Raw genomic sequence first — 15,222 nt, 5'->3', positions numbered from 1 at the left:
TATCAAAATTAACTAACTTTTTTTGTGAATTACTGATTTTTTATTATTAATTTTTGAGCCAAGCAAAGGTCAAGCACTTTAATTTTTTTTAGTAAGCACTATCCTCTTATTAAAGGCAATTATCCTCGAGATATTGTCAAATGCTAAACGTAAATACCTCTTTCAATAAGGATTTGAATTTTAGTTTCTTCTCCTAAATCTAATGATTTTTTGTTTTTTTGGTCAAACTCGACTTAACCACTTTATGATGGGAGGATTTGACGATTTGCTGACGTTCGCTTTCAACCCGAAAAATACAAGCCCGATCCACAACCCACACCGTATCGAATCCAACACCCTGAGGCATCGTGCGGCCTTTTTTCCTCTTCTTTCCCGAAATCCCACCACCTCATCCCATCTGAGGCCGGCAGCAACCACCGGAGGCCACGGGAGAAATGCACCCGTGACGACCACACTACTGCAACGGTCGACCACCTCTCGGGAATATCGTGAGCATCAGTGAACAGCCTTAGCCTTCGCTATCACCATAGCCATCTCATATGCCTTCAAGGTAATTTCCACTCTGTTCGTAAACATTATCTAGAATTTCTTTGGTTGATTTGAGGTTTGAGAGTTTTTCAAGTTTTGTGGCATCCGTCGTGGGTATGTCGGAGTTATGAGTGTTCCAGAAACGTTCTTTCTACAATATATTGAAAAAATTTTGTTTCTTACCACTTTGAATTAGCCATGTAATGTGATGTAATAAATTCTATGACGCGCAGTGATGCCTGATTCCATCTTGTTGCGGAGAAGAAAATCATTAGGCGAATTAGTAGTTTTCTGTTCTTGAAATGGCAGTGTATTTCGATTGGCTTTAATAATGTGTAGCTGCTGACTCTGGAACTGGAAGATATCGCTCACCCTTATGTGCCTGTTTGATAAATTTTCAGTTTGAATATTTTTGAAAAATATTTTGAGTATATTTTAGAGAGTTATCATTTATCAATTAATTTTCAGTGATTTCTAAGAGTTAATTTGAGAAATTAATTTGGAACATTAATTGGGGGATTTTAGTGTGAATATCATAACTCTAAATCAAAATAGAAATAGTTTAGTTTAAGATATAAATAAGTAATAAAAGGTAGTTCTGAAGCAAAAGAAAAATATAAAAGTTATTAGTATTTTATTCTCTTTCTTTCTTTTATTTTTATTAAGAAAAAATCTTAAAAACATGACTGTTGAATTTTAAAATTTCAAATCATTATCAATCACTACATTTTTTTTAAAAAAATGACTACACTAAAAAAAATAAATAATAATACATTTTAATAATAATTACTGATTTAAAATTTTTGAAATTCAAGAGTGATTTGTTTTAAAAAAAATTTTTAATCAATCTTTTTTCTTTGACCTTTGGCATGGGTGACGTCATTTTCTTTAGCAGGGGAGAATTGGGAGCCAGAGATCAGACGCACCGTTTGGAAGAGGGAGTTTTGAATTCCACAGCCAGGGACGCAGCGTTTTGGACGGGGACCGAAGGAGGTTTTGAGGCGGGAGCGACTGTTTAGGGAGGCGGAGACGGCTGGGGATTTGGAGTGGGCTTGCCGTTAAAGAGCGGGAACGGGAACGGAGGAGAAGGACACTGTGGGAGGTGACTGTTCTTGATCATCTTCTTCTCTGCTGCGGATCGACTGGTACAGCGGAGGAGATCGGCAAGACTGTTCATCCTCTTCTTCCTTGGTTTTGTACGAGCTTAGCTGGAGGCTAAATCTGGTTCATCTATCGTTGTCTTCTTCTTCTCTGGACCTGAGGAGAAACGCCGACTGGTTCTAGCAGGAAGAGAAGGATCGTAGAACTGGAACGGAGCTACCAGAGGACGTGATCGAGATATTGGTTGCGGCTAGGGAAGGAAGAGACCGTTGCTGGAGACTTGGGTTCTTATTCAGTTTACAATCATTCCGCTTTCATCATTCCGTTATTCAGATTTTTCATTCCACTGGTAACATTCTTCTTCCATTCCATTATGTCATCTTGTTTCGGAATTACTGTTGCTGAATTGGAATTGCCTAAAGTCATGTGTAGCTAATTTTGTTTTGCAACCTAGAGTACTATGAAGTTGTTTGTGATTTAGAGATTATTCCCACTGTTTAGTTATGCTTAATTTTTAATGTAGTTTACCCAATCTTGTATTTAGTTTTAACTTGCTCAGTGCTTGGCCACCATTGAGCTTGTTTTGGGAATTTAGGATTGCACTTGACAAAGGGAGTCTTAAATAGACCGTGGGATTAAGTAATGTGGGATTGAATTTGATCTAATTTGCATTTAGGATAGACATATACCTAGAGGCTCCGCATGATCAAATTAGAGTGAAATTGGATTAAATTGGCCTTATATAATTGTGTGAGAGATTACATAATTAATTGAGGTAGAGTTATAATTGGACTGACAGGAACTTTTAACTACTAATATTCTTGATCAACTAGTTAAGTTTAAGTATAATTAATTTAGCGGGATAAAATCTAAGGATCAATAATGGATTAGTAACTCTAGGTTGTTCTTTTTCTCTTTTGCAATTGTTAATCGGTAACCCTTGCTTTGTTTAATTTAAATTTTATTTCACTTAATTAAAATTCAATCTTGATCTTCTCAACTTAAACAAAAAAGGGTTTTTATTGCCTAATTACTGATTAACTGAGTTTTCAGTGGGATCAACCTTGATTTGCCACTATCTATTTTTTACAGCCCGTACACTTGTGGTGCCTCTTAATATTTGGGATTGACCTTGACTCTAGAAGATATCGCTCAACCTTTACCTGTTTGCTAAGATCACTTTAAATGTAAATATGTACCTGTTTGCTTACTTCAATGCTTGATGATTATGATATTAACATTTACGTGGTTGTTATATGATTTATGCTTTTATTTGGAAGGCTCCTAGTTAGATATCGCTTGTTCTAAAATGCATAAACCTAATTTTAGGTGAGAAAAGGAAGAGGAAGAACAGGAAGCTGACAAAAGCAAAATGGTGGTCTCTAGTATCAACCCCCACAATAAGGAGATAGCCATCAGGAGGAGGATTGCTAGCATGTAATCTCTTACAGTCTTTTCCTTACTTGCTTGCTTCACATTGTGTGAATATGATGGAAAAATTCAATCTAATCATATATTATCCGGTATAATTACTATGATAAGCTGATTGATGTTTTATAAACGGGACGTAAACTTTATTGAAGCTATGACCTCCATGAGTAAGATCACGTGGAGAGTGTTTTGAATTACATTTACATGATTACATGGGCATTTCTGCTATCATAATTCTCGATAGACTGACTGGGTTTTGAACTAGGATTTCCTAATGAAACATTAGACATTGAATTGGTTACAATAGGCACAGGGAATTCAAAGGTGATGAGGTTCTATCCTCTTTCTAGCATTGCAATATTAGAGACCCTTTCATCTTCTTAGCTTATGTAATTGGTTATGAGAGGGCAGATTGTTTCTTTTGGTTTCTTGCTTCGTCTTTTTTTTTTTCATCTTTCCTTTCCTTTTCCATATTGGTGGGTGAATTTCTGGAGCAGCTTTTTGGGTGGACAGCAGAAGTCTCAAAGTTCTGACGGCTTCATTAATGTTTTCTTACAAAACCATTGGAACTTATGAGGATTTGCTAAAGTAGATGGAAGAGTATTACAGGGATGGCGAGCTCAATGCTCGGCTAAATTTCACTTTCATGAGTCTAATGCTGGGAAGGATCAACTATGGGGATGGATTTCAAGCTAATTTAGTTGTCCTTTGGGATTTGGATGTTTATAAAGAAAGGAGGCCTAAACTCTTTCAAGCAGAAACAAGAAGCGTAATTACTTATGAAGATTCCAGTTATTGAGGGGGAAACTTTTGTATTAATCGTCCTTTGGGATTTGGATGTTGCAACCTAGCAATCCAACCCCTATTTGCGCTCAAACCGTTCAGCTTTAATGAATAAGAACAAGAATGAATGAGAATCACGGAATCATTAAGCTCAAACTTTTCACTGAAGGCTTGTCTAACTGGTTGGATAGTTGGAGTGGAGTCCCTTTTCTTTTGGTAATAATGTCACTCGTATTTAGACATGCTTTTCCAGTATCACTTTCATTGAATCCAGACAAGGGCGACAGATAAATTAGGAAAGACCATACTAGATTTTTTGGTCTGCTATGTAGACTTATAGCCATTGAAATGAAGGTGGTTTAATTATCAATATGTGGCACATTCGTCGTTATCCGGTGATTTTTGCCTTATGTCATGGAACAAGTTGCATGGATAGGTGATCAGGATTTACAATTCAACTTGGGGCTTTGGTGGAAATAAGGTGGTTAAATTCGTGTTAGGGTTAAGTCTTCTGGTATTTGGTGTAATTGATTGGAGAGGAACTTCTTGAATGGCATCTTGTGGAGTCTGCATTCAGTGTGAGATAGGGTAGCTTGTGTTCTTTTCATGGCATTTCTTTCAGATCTGCATAAATATAGGAGAGCTTTTGCTCTTCTCTTATTCTTTTAGTTTTTTTTTTTTTTTTTAGGTGAACATCTTTTACTACTTGCTTGTGATACTCTTTTTATATAATAGAGCTCTTTTTATAATCCAGAGCAAATCCTTTTGTGGCTATCTTGCATTTTCTATTTTGTAGGCATTGATGTATTCAACTTATGCAATGTTCTTTCCTTAGTCCTTACATTGAATTCTTATTTTATCCTAAAGAGAAAACCTTGGTTTCATTGATATTTTATGTAATGCTTTCAATACCTGTTTGCTTGTGAAGCAGTTTTAATTTTACTTTTTAGGGAAACTTGTAAAGCATTGTTAATAGATATAATAAAACTTCACACATTAACGAATGGCTGGTTTATTTTTCTGCTGAAGGCTTTAATGACTTCATGAAATGTTTAAGATTCTGTCACTCTGTTAAATGAGTGGTCAAAGAGGACCAGAGTAACTGGCATAACTGGAGAAGCTTGTGGCTTTCTGGGGAGGATCTTAACATCGATTGACACTTCTTTCGTAACTGAGGAGATATAAAATATTAGGAATTTTGGTTTTTTACTGTACTTCTAACACATTTGCCTTCAACACAAACATTGTTATCTTTTTTTTCTTTTTTGTTTTTTTTGTTTTTGGTTGGGGGGGTTTGTTTCAGTACTCGTGTAACGTTTCAGTTCGCAGTACATGGGTTCATTAATATTGATTTCATTGTCAGTATCCATTTCTGCTTCACCATTTCAACCTATGCCTACTTATAGCCGGCAGACTTAGACAAGCGTGTAATTAACTGCTAAATTTTATAGATTTAATAAGCGTGAAGATGATTTCCCATCTTTGAGAGAGTACAATGATTACTTGGAGGAAGTAGAGGACATGAGTAAGTTTCTATCGTTGCTTTAGTGGGTGTATTGCATAATGAAGTTGTGCTTTATTTTTAATTTTAATGTTTTTTTCAACTATTGCAGCATTTAACTTGATTGAAGGAATAAATGTTGCTGCTATTGAAGCAAAAATTGCCAAATACCAGGAAGAAAATGCTGAACAGATAATGATAAATCGTGCCCGGAAGGTACTGCTGTCAATGGCCTATTCTTTGCTTCATTCCCTACCCTATCTGCTCCCTTAATATGTTTCTGGTTTGCATAATTATGTGAATCTGTCTCTGGGATACGACCTTGCTTATTAAGTATGTTCTGTGCTTACAGTCGCTAAATTTCTTAATGTATATGAAACAGGCAGAAGAATTAGCTGCTGCTCTGGCAGCTAGCAAGGGACAGCCTGCACAAACTGATAATGATGGGGTGAGCATTTCATTGCCATTCTTATAATTGATTGCAATTCTTTTTGTCATGATTTGTGGTTGAACTTGAATGAGCTTGCTTGATTATTTGAGACAGGTTATTCAGTATTTGTAATAGGGTATTAGATCTATAAGCTTGTACTGAATGCTAGAATTTGACTCTTCTAAAGCTATAAAAGTGAGTAATCATTGATGCAAAACGGAGCAATTATTATTAACCCGAAACTTTGATGATTGTCAAATGACAAAATCCTTGGTTTATTGCCACATCCTTATATCTTGGATGTTTCTTGCCATATTCCTGTAAGAGTATCATTCCCTGTTTATGTGCTTCATAGGTTTTCACAAATAAAAAAGAAACTACTAAACCATTGAATTTGTCATCAACAACTGTCCAATCTGCTTCCCTATGAAAAGATCTAGAGGAAGATCAAGGACACATGAATTACAAAGTGGAGTCTCATGATGAATGATTTATTTAAAACCTTGGTTGTTGATCCTCATTATTATTGTTGTGAGATTATCCAGCCTGCTTGGCTCAGTGAAGACATGTATGCATGCCAAAAGGATATTCTTTCTTATGCTAGAATTTGGGATGCATAAAAGTAACTCTTCTTTCTGATACAGGGTGCAAACCAAACCTCTCAAGCAGGATTTGGTGTTCCGCAGGGGCAATACGCACCCACCTTTGCCGGACAGCCAAGGCCCACCGGCATGGGCCCACAACCTGTGCCACTTGGAGGGGGTGACATGCTGGGCTATGCTGGCGATGATGAAGAAGCCATGAGACTACGAGCTGAGAGAGGTGCGAGGGCTGGAGGATGGAGTGTGGAAATTAGCAGGAAGAGAGCGCTTGAAGAAGCCTTTGGAAGCATATGGGTTTGTTAACAGATTTCTGCCTTGTGGGATATGTGAATGACATCTAAATCGTTTCTACGCTCGAAGGGCATGCAAATTTCAGCCTCAAATAGGCTATTCACTTGGATCTTATGTTGTAAATGGGGTACTTTGTAAGATTACAGCAAGTTCTTTTTTATTCGATTTGAAGATTACTGCAATTCTGTTTGTTCTTCTCAAGGTTTGATACCTGGCGACAAAAAAGAAAGAGATTCTTAGATGCAATATTTGATAATAAGTAGACAAATCATTATTGATAATTAGATATATCTATGGAAACAAATGAGGCCGATTTTCCTAATTTAATCTATACATTCCTATACGTTTATTTATGTAATTGATTTTGTTTATTAATTTTTGATAAGTTTATTATGTTTTTCGTTTTAAAGAAATCTATTGAAGATGGGGACATTGAATATTTTTTTTTAATAGATTTAACGGTTGATAGTTATTCACATGTTAAAGGATCCAAGATATATACGTGCGCATAATCTTTTAGATATGGATTATTTTTAATTAACAAGATTGTAATTTATTGGTTCTTAGTTAGAAAAATATTATGCATGTTTTCAAATCAAACCATATTTTTGGTATTCATATACCTCGGCATACTGATTAAACCTTCCTATGTCTCTCGTATATAACAGAATGAAACTGTATTTTATTCCTTGTTTAGAGCAAGGATGTATAATTGTATTATTTATGGGAAAAATCGTTTTGTAAGTATCTATATTTTTTTAATTTTTAATTTAGTACTTATATATATTTTTCATAATTAAATATTTTAATTTCGTTCAATAAAATTGAAGTACTTAATCAAGAAGAAAAAGACATAGATGCTATTTAAAAATTAAGACATAGATGTCTACCAAATAGTTTTGGAAAAATTACACACAGGTCCTAAAGAGTAAAATTTATTCATCTAAGGTTCCAAAAAAAATGTCAAAATTAATAGAAGGCCTCAAGAGACCTTAGAGTATTATATTGTAATTGTAAAGTAATATCACTATCCCTTCTAATTTAAGGTTCTCTATTCACAGTTTTCTCTGCCAATGCGATTGACAACTTCAATGACGAGTATTAACAACCCAACAGGAAGCTATTGACAACATAGCAGTATCCACTGACAATTGGTTTTATAGGATAGCATAACCTTTACATAAAAGCAAATTATAACCAAATAGTATAATATACTAACTTTAATGCCAAAATGGGAAGCTATTTTAAGGTATTAATAACTTTAACTAAACTCAATAGAATTATAGCAGAATTTCATTGCAAAAAGCCATTGACAATCTCAAGGGCGAGTATTAACAACTCAAGGAGAACTGTTGACAATATAGGCAGTGTCTACTAACAATTGACTTTATAGAATAACATAACCTCCACATAAGAGCAAATTATAACCAAATAGTATAATATAACAACTTTAACTCTAAAATGAAAAGCTGTTGAAAGACATGTTCAACTTTAACTAAATCCAATAGGATTCTAGTAGAATTTTATTAGAGAGATCTATTAACAATCTCAACAACAAGTATCAACAACTTAATGGGATGCTGTTGACAACTTAGGTAGTGTTCAATGACAGCTAACTTTATGGGATAACATAACCTCTATATAACATCAAATTATAACCAAATAGTATAATATAACAACTTTAATACAAAAACGGGAAGCAATTTCAAGGCATTAACAACTTTAACTAAACTCAAAAGGATTATAGCAGAATTTCATTGCAAAGATGCATTGACAACCTCAATAATGAGTATTAACAACCCAATGAGAGCTGTTGACAACCTAGGTAATGTCTACTGACAATTGACTTTATAGATAACATAACTTCTACATAAAATCAAATTATAGCCAAATAGTATAATATAACAACTTTACTACTGAAATCATTTGTATGAAAACTTCATAGCAATATTGTACTTATATAGTGTTTGCCGAAGGGCCACAGCAGACATTACCAAATTAGTATTGACGTCATTTGTGAACCACATGGCAATGATGGTGGGTCTTCACCCAACACATTGAGCGGATATATAGACAATGCATCTAAACCTTTGAATAAGTCTTCCATACTGTATAACAAGACAAATCATAGGGTTATTAATGACAACCTTTGACCACTGAAATGATAACCTAAGCAAAACAATTGACAATAGACAATACTGTTTCAAAATCAAAATAAATAAATTCTACTTACGCATGTTGTTCTTCTATTGGACCATCCCTTGTCGTTTATGAATTTTTATCTATAACGTCCACAAATGTACACTCATAATAGGTTATTGTGAATTTTATAACCATCCTATTGCTTTCTTTTTATGCCATTAAAGCTAAAGCCATGATTTTCGGAAGGAAAAAAAAGAATCCCAACATTCTTTATGGGTATATAAGTTAGGGATGTTTAAAGCCGGTTTGTCCCGGCTGGCCCATCTCGATCTCAACTATATTGGGACTGGACGGGCCAATTTCGAAAGCTTTCGAGACAGGATAAACTGGGATGAGACAAAAGTTAGGATGGGGAATTGAGGATGGGACAGGACATGGGATGGGGTCATCTTGTAACATCCTAGATTTTATGCCTAAGAATATCAGAATTAGCCTGAAATAGATAGGCTATTAGATCCTTTTTGGTAGGAGTTTTAGAAGTTTCTTGGAAGGGTGAGAGTATTCTTAGGGACCAAACTGTAAAGTAAGAATTTTCTGAAACCACAAGACAAGTAAGCTAAAGACTGATGAAATCTCAAGGGCTCGAGTATGGGAATGGGAGATGATTAAGGACCAAAGGTTGTGCTAGGAACCTCAGTGAGATGATTCTTAAGACTAAACATGAACAAGGACTTAATCGTAAATTCAGAAAGTTTCTTGTCGGAAAGGGTAGCGATAGAAACTATGCCCGAAAATTTTCAAAAATTTCAAAAAAATAGGAAGTGAAGTTTTGAGGCCCATATGGGATTGAAAATGACGAAAATGCCTCTGAAGCAAATTGTTGAAATTCCTAAGGTTTTGACTAATTATAAATATTAGCCAAAATTGAATTATTTAAAATACGAGAAGGCTTGAGATAATTAGATAATTGGAGGTAAATGGAGAATAAATATTTGAGGAATTATCATATATTTTAAAAATAATTTCGTTCCCAGAAGGCAAAGAGGTTGGCTTTAAGAGAATTTAAAATCTATTTATACACTATTGAGAAAAAGTCAAAATAAACCATATATGGGTTGACTTTTGACCTGAGAAATATTAGAGAAATTCTCCATGATGAAAAGGTATGATTATGGTTTTTGTTGTAGGCTATGCTTTCCTACTTCTTTCTAAGCTAGGCTATGGAATTTGTTGAGTTTGGATGATATGAGGGGACATACAGATCGGCTAGAATCAAGCACTGAATGGATGGTTGATTTATGTAGGACTTTAAAAGAACATGTCTATTACAACTCCAGCCATGAAGACATCACAAGGTTGATCAATCTCTTGACACCGTCGAGTATTCTCATGAGAATACAATGATGCAAGAAAGCTCACATAAAAAGAAATAAACTCAATTCTCATTCATTTAAGTCTGAATTCAATTACAAAAAACTTAGCTTATATATAGGCAACCATAGAACATTCTAGAATCAATATCTTAAGATATAAATGCTAGGAATAATGCTCCATTAATGATTATTTGACTATAGGAGGCACCATTTATTACATAGAAATAAAAAGAAATAACTTAAACTTCAAGAACAAGTATGCTAATTGAAAATAGGAAACTAAATCAAGACATGATCTTCTGGAACAATTCTTAACCAAAAAAAAAACAAATTTAAATCATAATTAATTTATAATGATGCTTTCTTGATCCTTCTTGAAGGTCACTTATGATCCTTGTCCAAGACACATGCTTGTAACATGGTATTTTAAATGAATTCTTCAATCTGAACTGCATATGTGCCTTGTATATCATCTTGTTAGGCTTCTAGCAATGTGATCACTATTTTTGGACTCTTTTTAGGCTCACTAAAATGTGCTTGCTCCAAATAAATGGGCTCAAACCTTTTTAGCTCTTTTATTACACAATTCAGAGCCTCCTTCGTAGATTTCGTCCTTGTTCTTGTCATTAGGCCTCCAATGCCTTGCAATGGATCTTTTGGAATGTTAGACTTCTTTCCATACCTTTAGGCTCCTTGCTCTTCCTTTGAGGGTTGATCTTGATCACAACATGCTCCTCCATCATTAGAGAGGATAAAAACCTATAATGAGATACTGTCCAAATCTAAATTAGTAGAGGAAGGAGTTGATTGAAGTTAAATTAAGGATTAAAGACTAGGAACAAGAATCAAGTGGTTTTTTTAATGAAAATTGAATGAATCCAACTTCCCCTAACTTTGTGTGAATTTTGGTTAGACCTAGGTTTTTTTTATAGCCGATGCTTATTCCCTAGATACCATTATTCCTTCTTCTCCAGGAAAAGAAGTTAACAACCCGTAGGCCTTCTACCTCCACGCAGCATTGCTTCATCAAGCTTTCGCCTATTGCCAAACTCAATAGAATTTGATCAATCCTTTTTTCTGTTGTTAAGGTAAAGAACTGAACCAAGAATTCTCTTTCTTTATCATCAATCAAATCACTGTTCGAGACCCAAGATTCTCTTTTATCATCAATCCAATCACCATTCACGTTTTTTCTTTTTCTTATCAAGGAATAGATCGCTTAGCAGATTCTTTACTTTCAACGCGGTCATTTTATTTCATAATAGTAACAAAGATAATAACGAATAGAAAAAATAAATTGCCTGATCGTGTATCAACAGCCAATCTTTGGTAGAAGAGAAGGTTCGATCAGAACAATTATTTATTTCTATTTCAGGATACCTGATCTCTTTGAATGACCAATTTTTCTCAATCTTTATGACTTGCTCCTACGGAACCGAGGTAAAAAAAGATTGATAAATAGAACTATCTGATTTGATTCGTTCTCAATAGCCACGAGATGATCATCTTAGGGTGATCTTTTTGTCGACGGATGCTCCTACTACACTTGTAGTCTCTAAAGGATGAGAACTAACTATGTAGCATCTGCATCGAGAATACAAGGTTTTTTTTTATGAAAATTGAATGAATCCAACTTCCCCTAACTTTGTGTGAATTTCGGTTAGACCTAGGTTTTTTTATTAGTGTTGGATTTTGATGATTTTGATGCTTTTAATGTGTTTAGAATAAAAAATTGTGTGGATTAAAGGTAAGAAAACAAGTTTGGAAGCACTGGAATTATAAATAGAATTTTGAGCCCCAAGACCTATGTTTCAGCCTGATCAATTTGAGTAGGAGGGAGATTTTTTTTATTATTTTGAGCTTAAAAATAAATTCTACATGTAAAATTATAAAGGAATAGTATGTGGAATTAATTTTAAAAATATTAAAAATCAAGCTTAAAAATTAAAAGTCAGTGTGGTTTAAAGAAAGCAAAGTGTTGATGTAAATTGTGATCATGGCTCTAATAAATGAATGTCACTGTGTACTATATTTAGGGTCATGAGACATTATAGAAGAGGAATGTAAAGGTTAAACAAGCAACCTAAATGGTTGGAGACAAAGGGAGCAAAGAGAAATCTTAAAGACTCAAGATAGTGAATTTACCCTTATTGTGTGTTGATGTTGCTTGATGATGATTTATAATATAAAAGACTAAATGTTACTCTGTTTCTTGTTTATTCCATGGCTATGTGTGAATGAAGCATTGAGCATCCAAGCGTGTCATTTTATAAGCTTAAAGCATGGAAGCATGATACCAAGCATGTCATACACTTAGCATTTTCCTTGCACACATATGACTAATGTTTGCTACTGGGATTTTCCTAAATCTCATCCTCCCTTAACTAATCATAATAGGTAATAATGTGCAAAAGAGGAACACAAGAGGTGGCATCAAGAAAGAAGAGAAGATTGAAAAGAAAAGGGTAATGACTAATGTATTTTTTTCCCTCTTGGTTCGTGTATGTATTTACGAGAATGTCATTAATGTCATGTGTTGATAGATGTTGTAATTGTTTCAATTTGATGTAAGAAAGGGTTATAAGCTAAGTCTTGACAGTCATATTTTTTTATTTTTAATCATATTGTAATTATTAAATGTTAAAAATACAAAATTTTTAAGGCATGTGTAATATAAAATGTTTATATTTGTGGCTTTTAACACATATATAGTTGAATAGTTATATGTATTTAGAGCTTTTTATAGTTCTTGATCATTTTTGAAGCAGTAAAAATGAATTTTAGAGTTATTATGTTATAGATTATTATTTGTTTGGGTTTTTGTTTAAAAGGCTAAGCGCAAAGAACTAAAAAATAAAAAAAAAAACAAAATCTATTGTAATAAGCCTAATCACAATGCACAAGAATGTTGGGGGAAAAAAAAGAAAAAGGAAGAACATGATGTCCTGGTCCCGTCTCATCTTGACTAGGATCGGGACAGCACCGGGACAGAATGGGATGCAGGATAGATTTCCTATCCTATTCCTGTTCACTGGAATTGGCCTATAGTGTCCTGGTCCAATCTTGTCCCGTGAACAGCCCTAAGATAAGTGTTTGGGTGGGAATTGTCAAAGTCAAAGTTATGTGGATTAGCAATAGGGAAATAATAGTTGGATAAAATTGATTTATAATTATAATTTTAAGAATATATTTGGTTATAATTGACTTATAAAATTGGTTTTGGATATAATTAAAAAGTCAATACCATGATTTTGCTTAAATTAAATCAAGAACTTCTAACAAAGTAAAAATAAAATATAATTAAGATAGAATGTAAATTTTAGGATAAAATTAAAAGACCATATGTTTGTTTTTATTAAAAGGTTGTAACAAATTCGATTAAAATAGGTAGTTTATTGTCTAGTTATAATTAATGCTACCTCTGATCCTAAAAATAAGAGCCAGTTGATTAATTTGAGTAGATTAAGAAAATAAGTGAAGTTAGTTATTTGTAATAAATACATATTGTCTTTCCTAAAATATCCTTGCTAATCAAGTTTATTGGTTAGAATTAACATTATTAGAACACTACTACAATGAAGACTTTTTACTTCTGTTTTGGATGACTTTTTACTTCTGTTTTGGGGGGGACATGAAAAGAAGGGACATGAAAAGTACCCCAATTTTTACTTCTGTTTTGAACAGAGGAGAATAATGGTATTCTTTATGTCTATTTTGAATAGAAGCTAAAAATCACTTTTTACCTTCTTTTAAAACAAACATAAATTTACTTATGTTATTTCCTAAAACAGACGTGAATGTGCTCTTTTTTTAAAAAAAAATTCACTTCCTAAATACCACTTCCCATACAGCCACAATAGTCATAATAGCCACTTTCTAGCAAGTTGAAATAGTCTAAACCAGTCAATATTTTCAGCCAAGACATATCAAGATCATAATTTCATCAATATATTGACACATTAACTAACTAGTCAAAAAGAAGAACAAATTGCAAAAGTCAAAATTGATAACCTATTATCTCTAAACATAAACTTGATTAATCCCTTCTCTAAACATAAACTTGATTAATCCCTAAACCACCATTCTTAGAGTAGTTGCTGTGCCAAAAGGTCTCGGATAAAGTCAATATCATCAACAGTATATGAGCAGTCATTATCAAAAATCTGTAAATTGAAAAATCAACAAATTTAAACATATGAATAAAATAAAATAAGTAACAATTTAATTTAAAAGTTCAACAACTATTACAAAACTAAAATTATATTTACTTACCTCATCAAATTTTACAATACATCAACTCTCAATAATTTCAAACACGTAACGGATAATGTAATATATGCACTTTGTTGACCCTCGTTGCTTAGCACATTGCAAATCACAAGGAAATGATAATCCAAATTCATATATAAAATAACTGCCATCAATGAAAGAATTTCAATTCAAAGTACTTACGTTGGGATAGACCCAAGTTGTTGCACCATTTTTGCCAGAACGCTTCCCACCGGTTATATAATAAGTCTTTAAAGCCTTATAAGCAAATGAAAGCACAAGTTAAACAATTTATAGTGAAAACGAAAGTATTGATGTACATTAAGGCACTTAGGTGTTGAAAACGCCCCTCATCTCAGGGCTTGGATCACGACCCAAGGGATCAAACCAGTAGATGACATTGTCGATGGGGCAAGGAACACACAAACTCCAATAATGACTACATCATAGAGCAAGATTTATACATTATTGGATATCATAATAATTCCTATCAATTTAAATATGTATAAATAAATATGATTAAGCTACGTGCCCTTCAATAATTGGTGCCAAATAACAAGGTAATTTAGCGTCTCCAATCGTATTGCCCATATATCTCATTCTCTTATCTAGTGGGTTGTACTTCTTTTGGACACTGTAGGGCATAAACATCCATACAAATTTCTCTTCTCCATTGATGACATGCATTTGTTATGGAATAAGCTATCATTGAATTGAAATAAGGTAATTATCAGTAACTATGTGCAAAGTAAGAAATTAGAAGTTTAAGTT

General features: G+C 33.6%; 1 protein-coding gene across 1 annotated transcript; it reads left to right on the top strand.

Moving 5' to 3' along the window:
* Positions 1-475: 475 nt before the first annotated feature.
* On the top strand, positions 476-6,957 carry LOC114748265 (uncharacterized). Its single transcript, XM_028936625.1, has 7 exons — positions 476-550; positions 1,424-1,978; positions 2,959-3,066; positions 5,295-5,368; positions 5,457-5,560; positions 5,727-5,792; positions 6,419-6,957. Exons 3-7 carry the CDS (start codon positions 3,002-3,004, stop codon positions 6,677-6,679), a joined length of 570 nt encoding a protein of 189 aa, XP_028792458.1. The 5' UTR covers positions 476-550; positions 1,424-1,978; positions 2,959-3,001; the 3' UTR covers positions 6,680-6,957.
* Positions 6,958-15,222: the final 8,265 nt, after the last annotated feature.

Source organism: Neltuma alba, unplaced genomic scaffold (assembly GCF_004799145.2).
Source record: "Neltuma alba isolate B1F8T4 unplaced genomic scaffold, ASM479914v2 tig00005664_pilon, whole genome shotgun sequence".
Taxonomy (NCBI): Eukaryota; Viridiplantae; Streptophyta; class Magnoliopsida; order Fabales; family Fabaceae; genus Neltuma; species Neltuma alba.
Note: the sequence above shows the minus strand (reverse complement) of the source record. Positions and strands in the feature narration are given on the sequence as shown.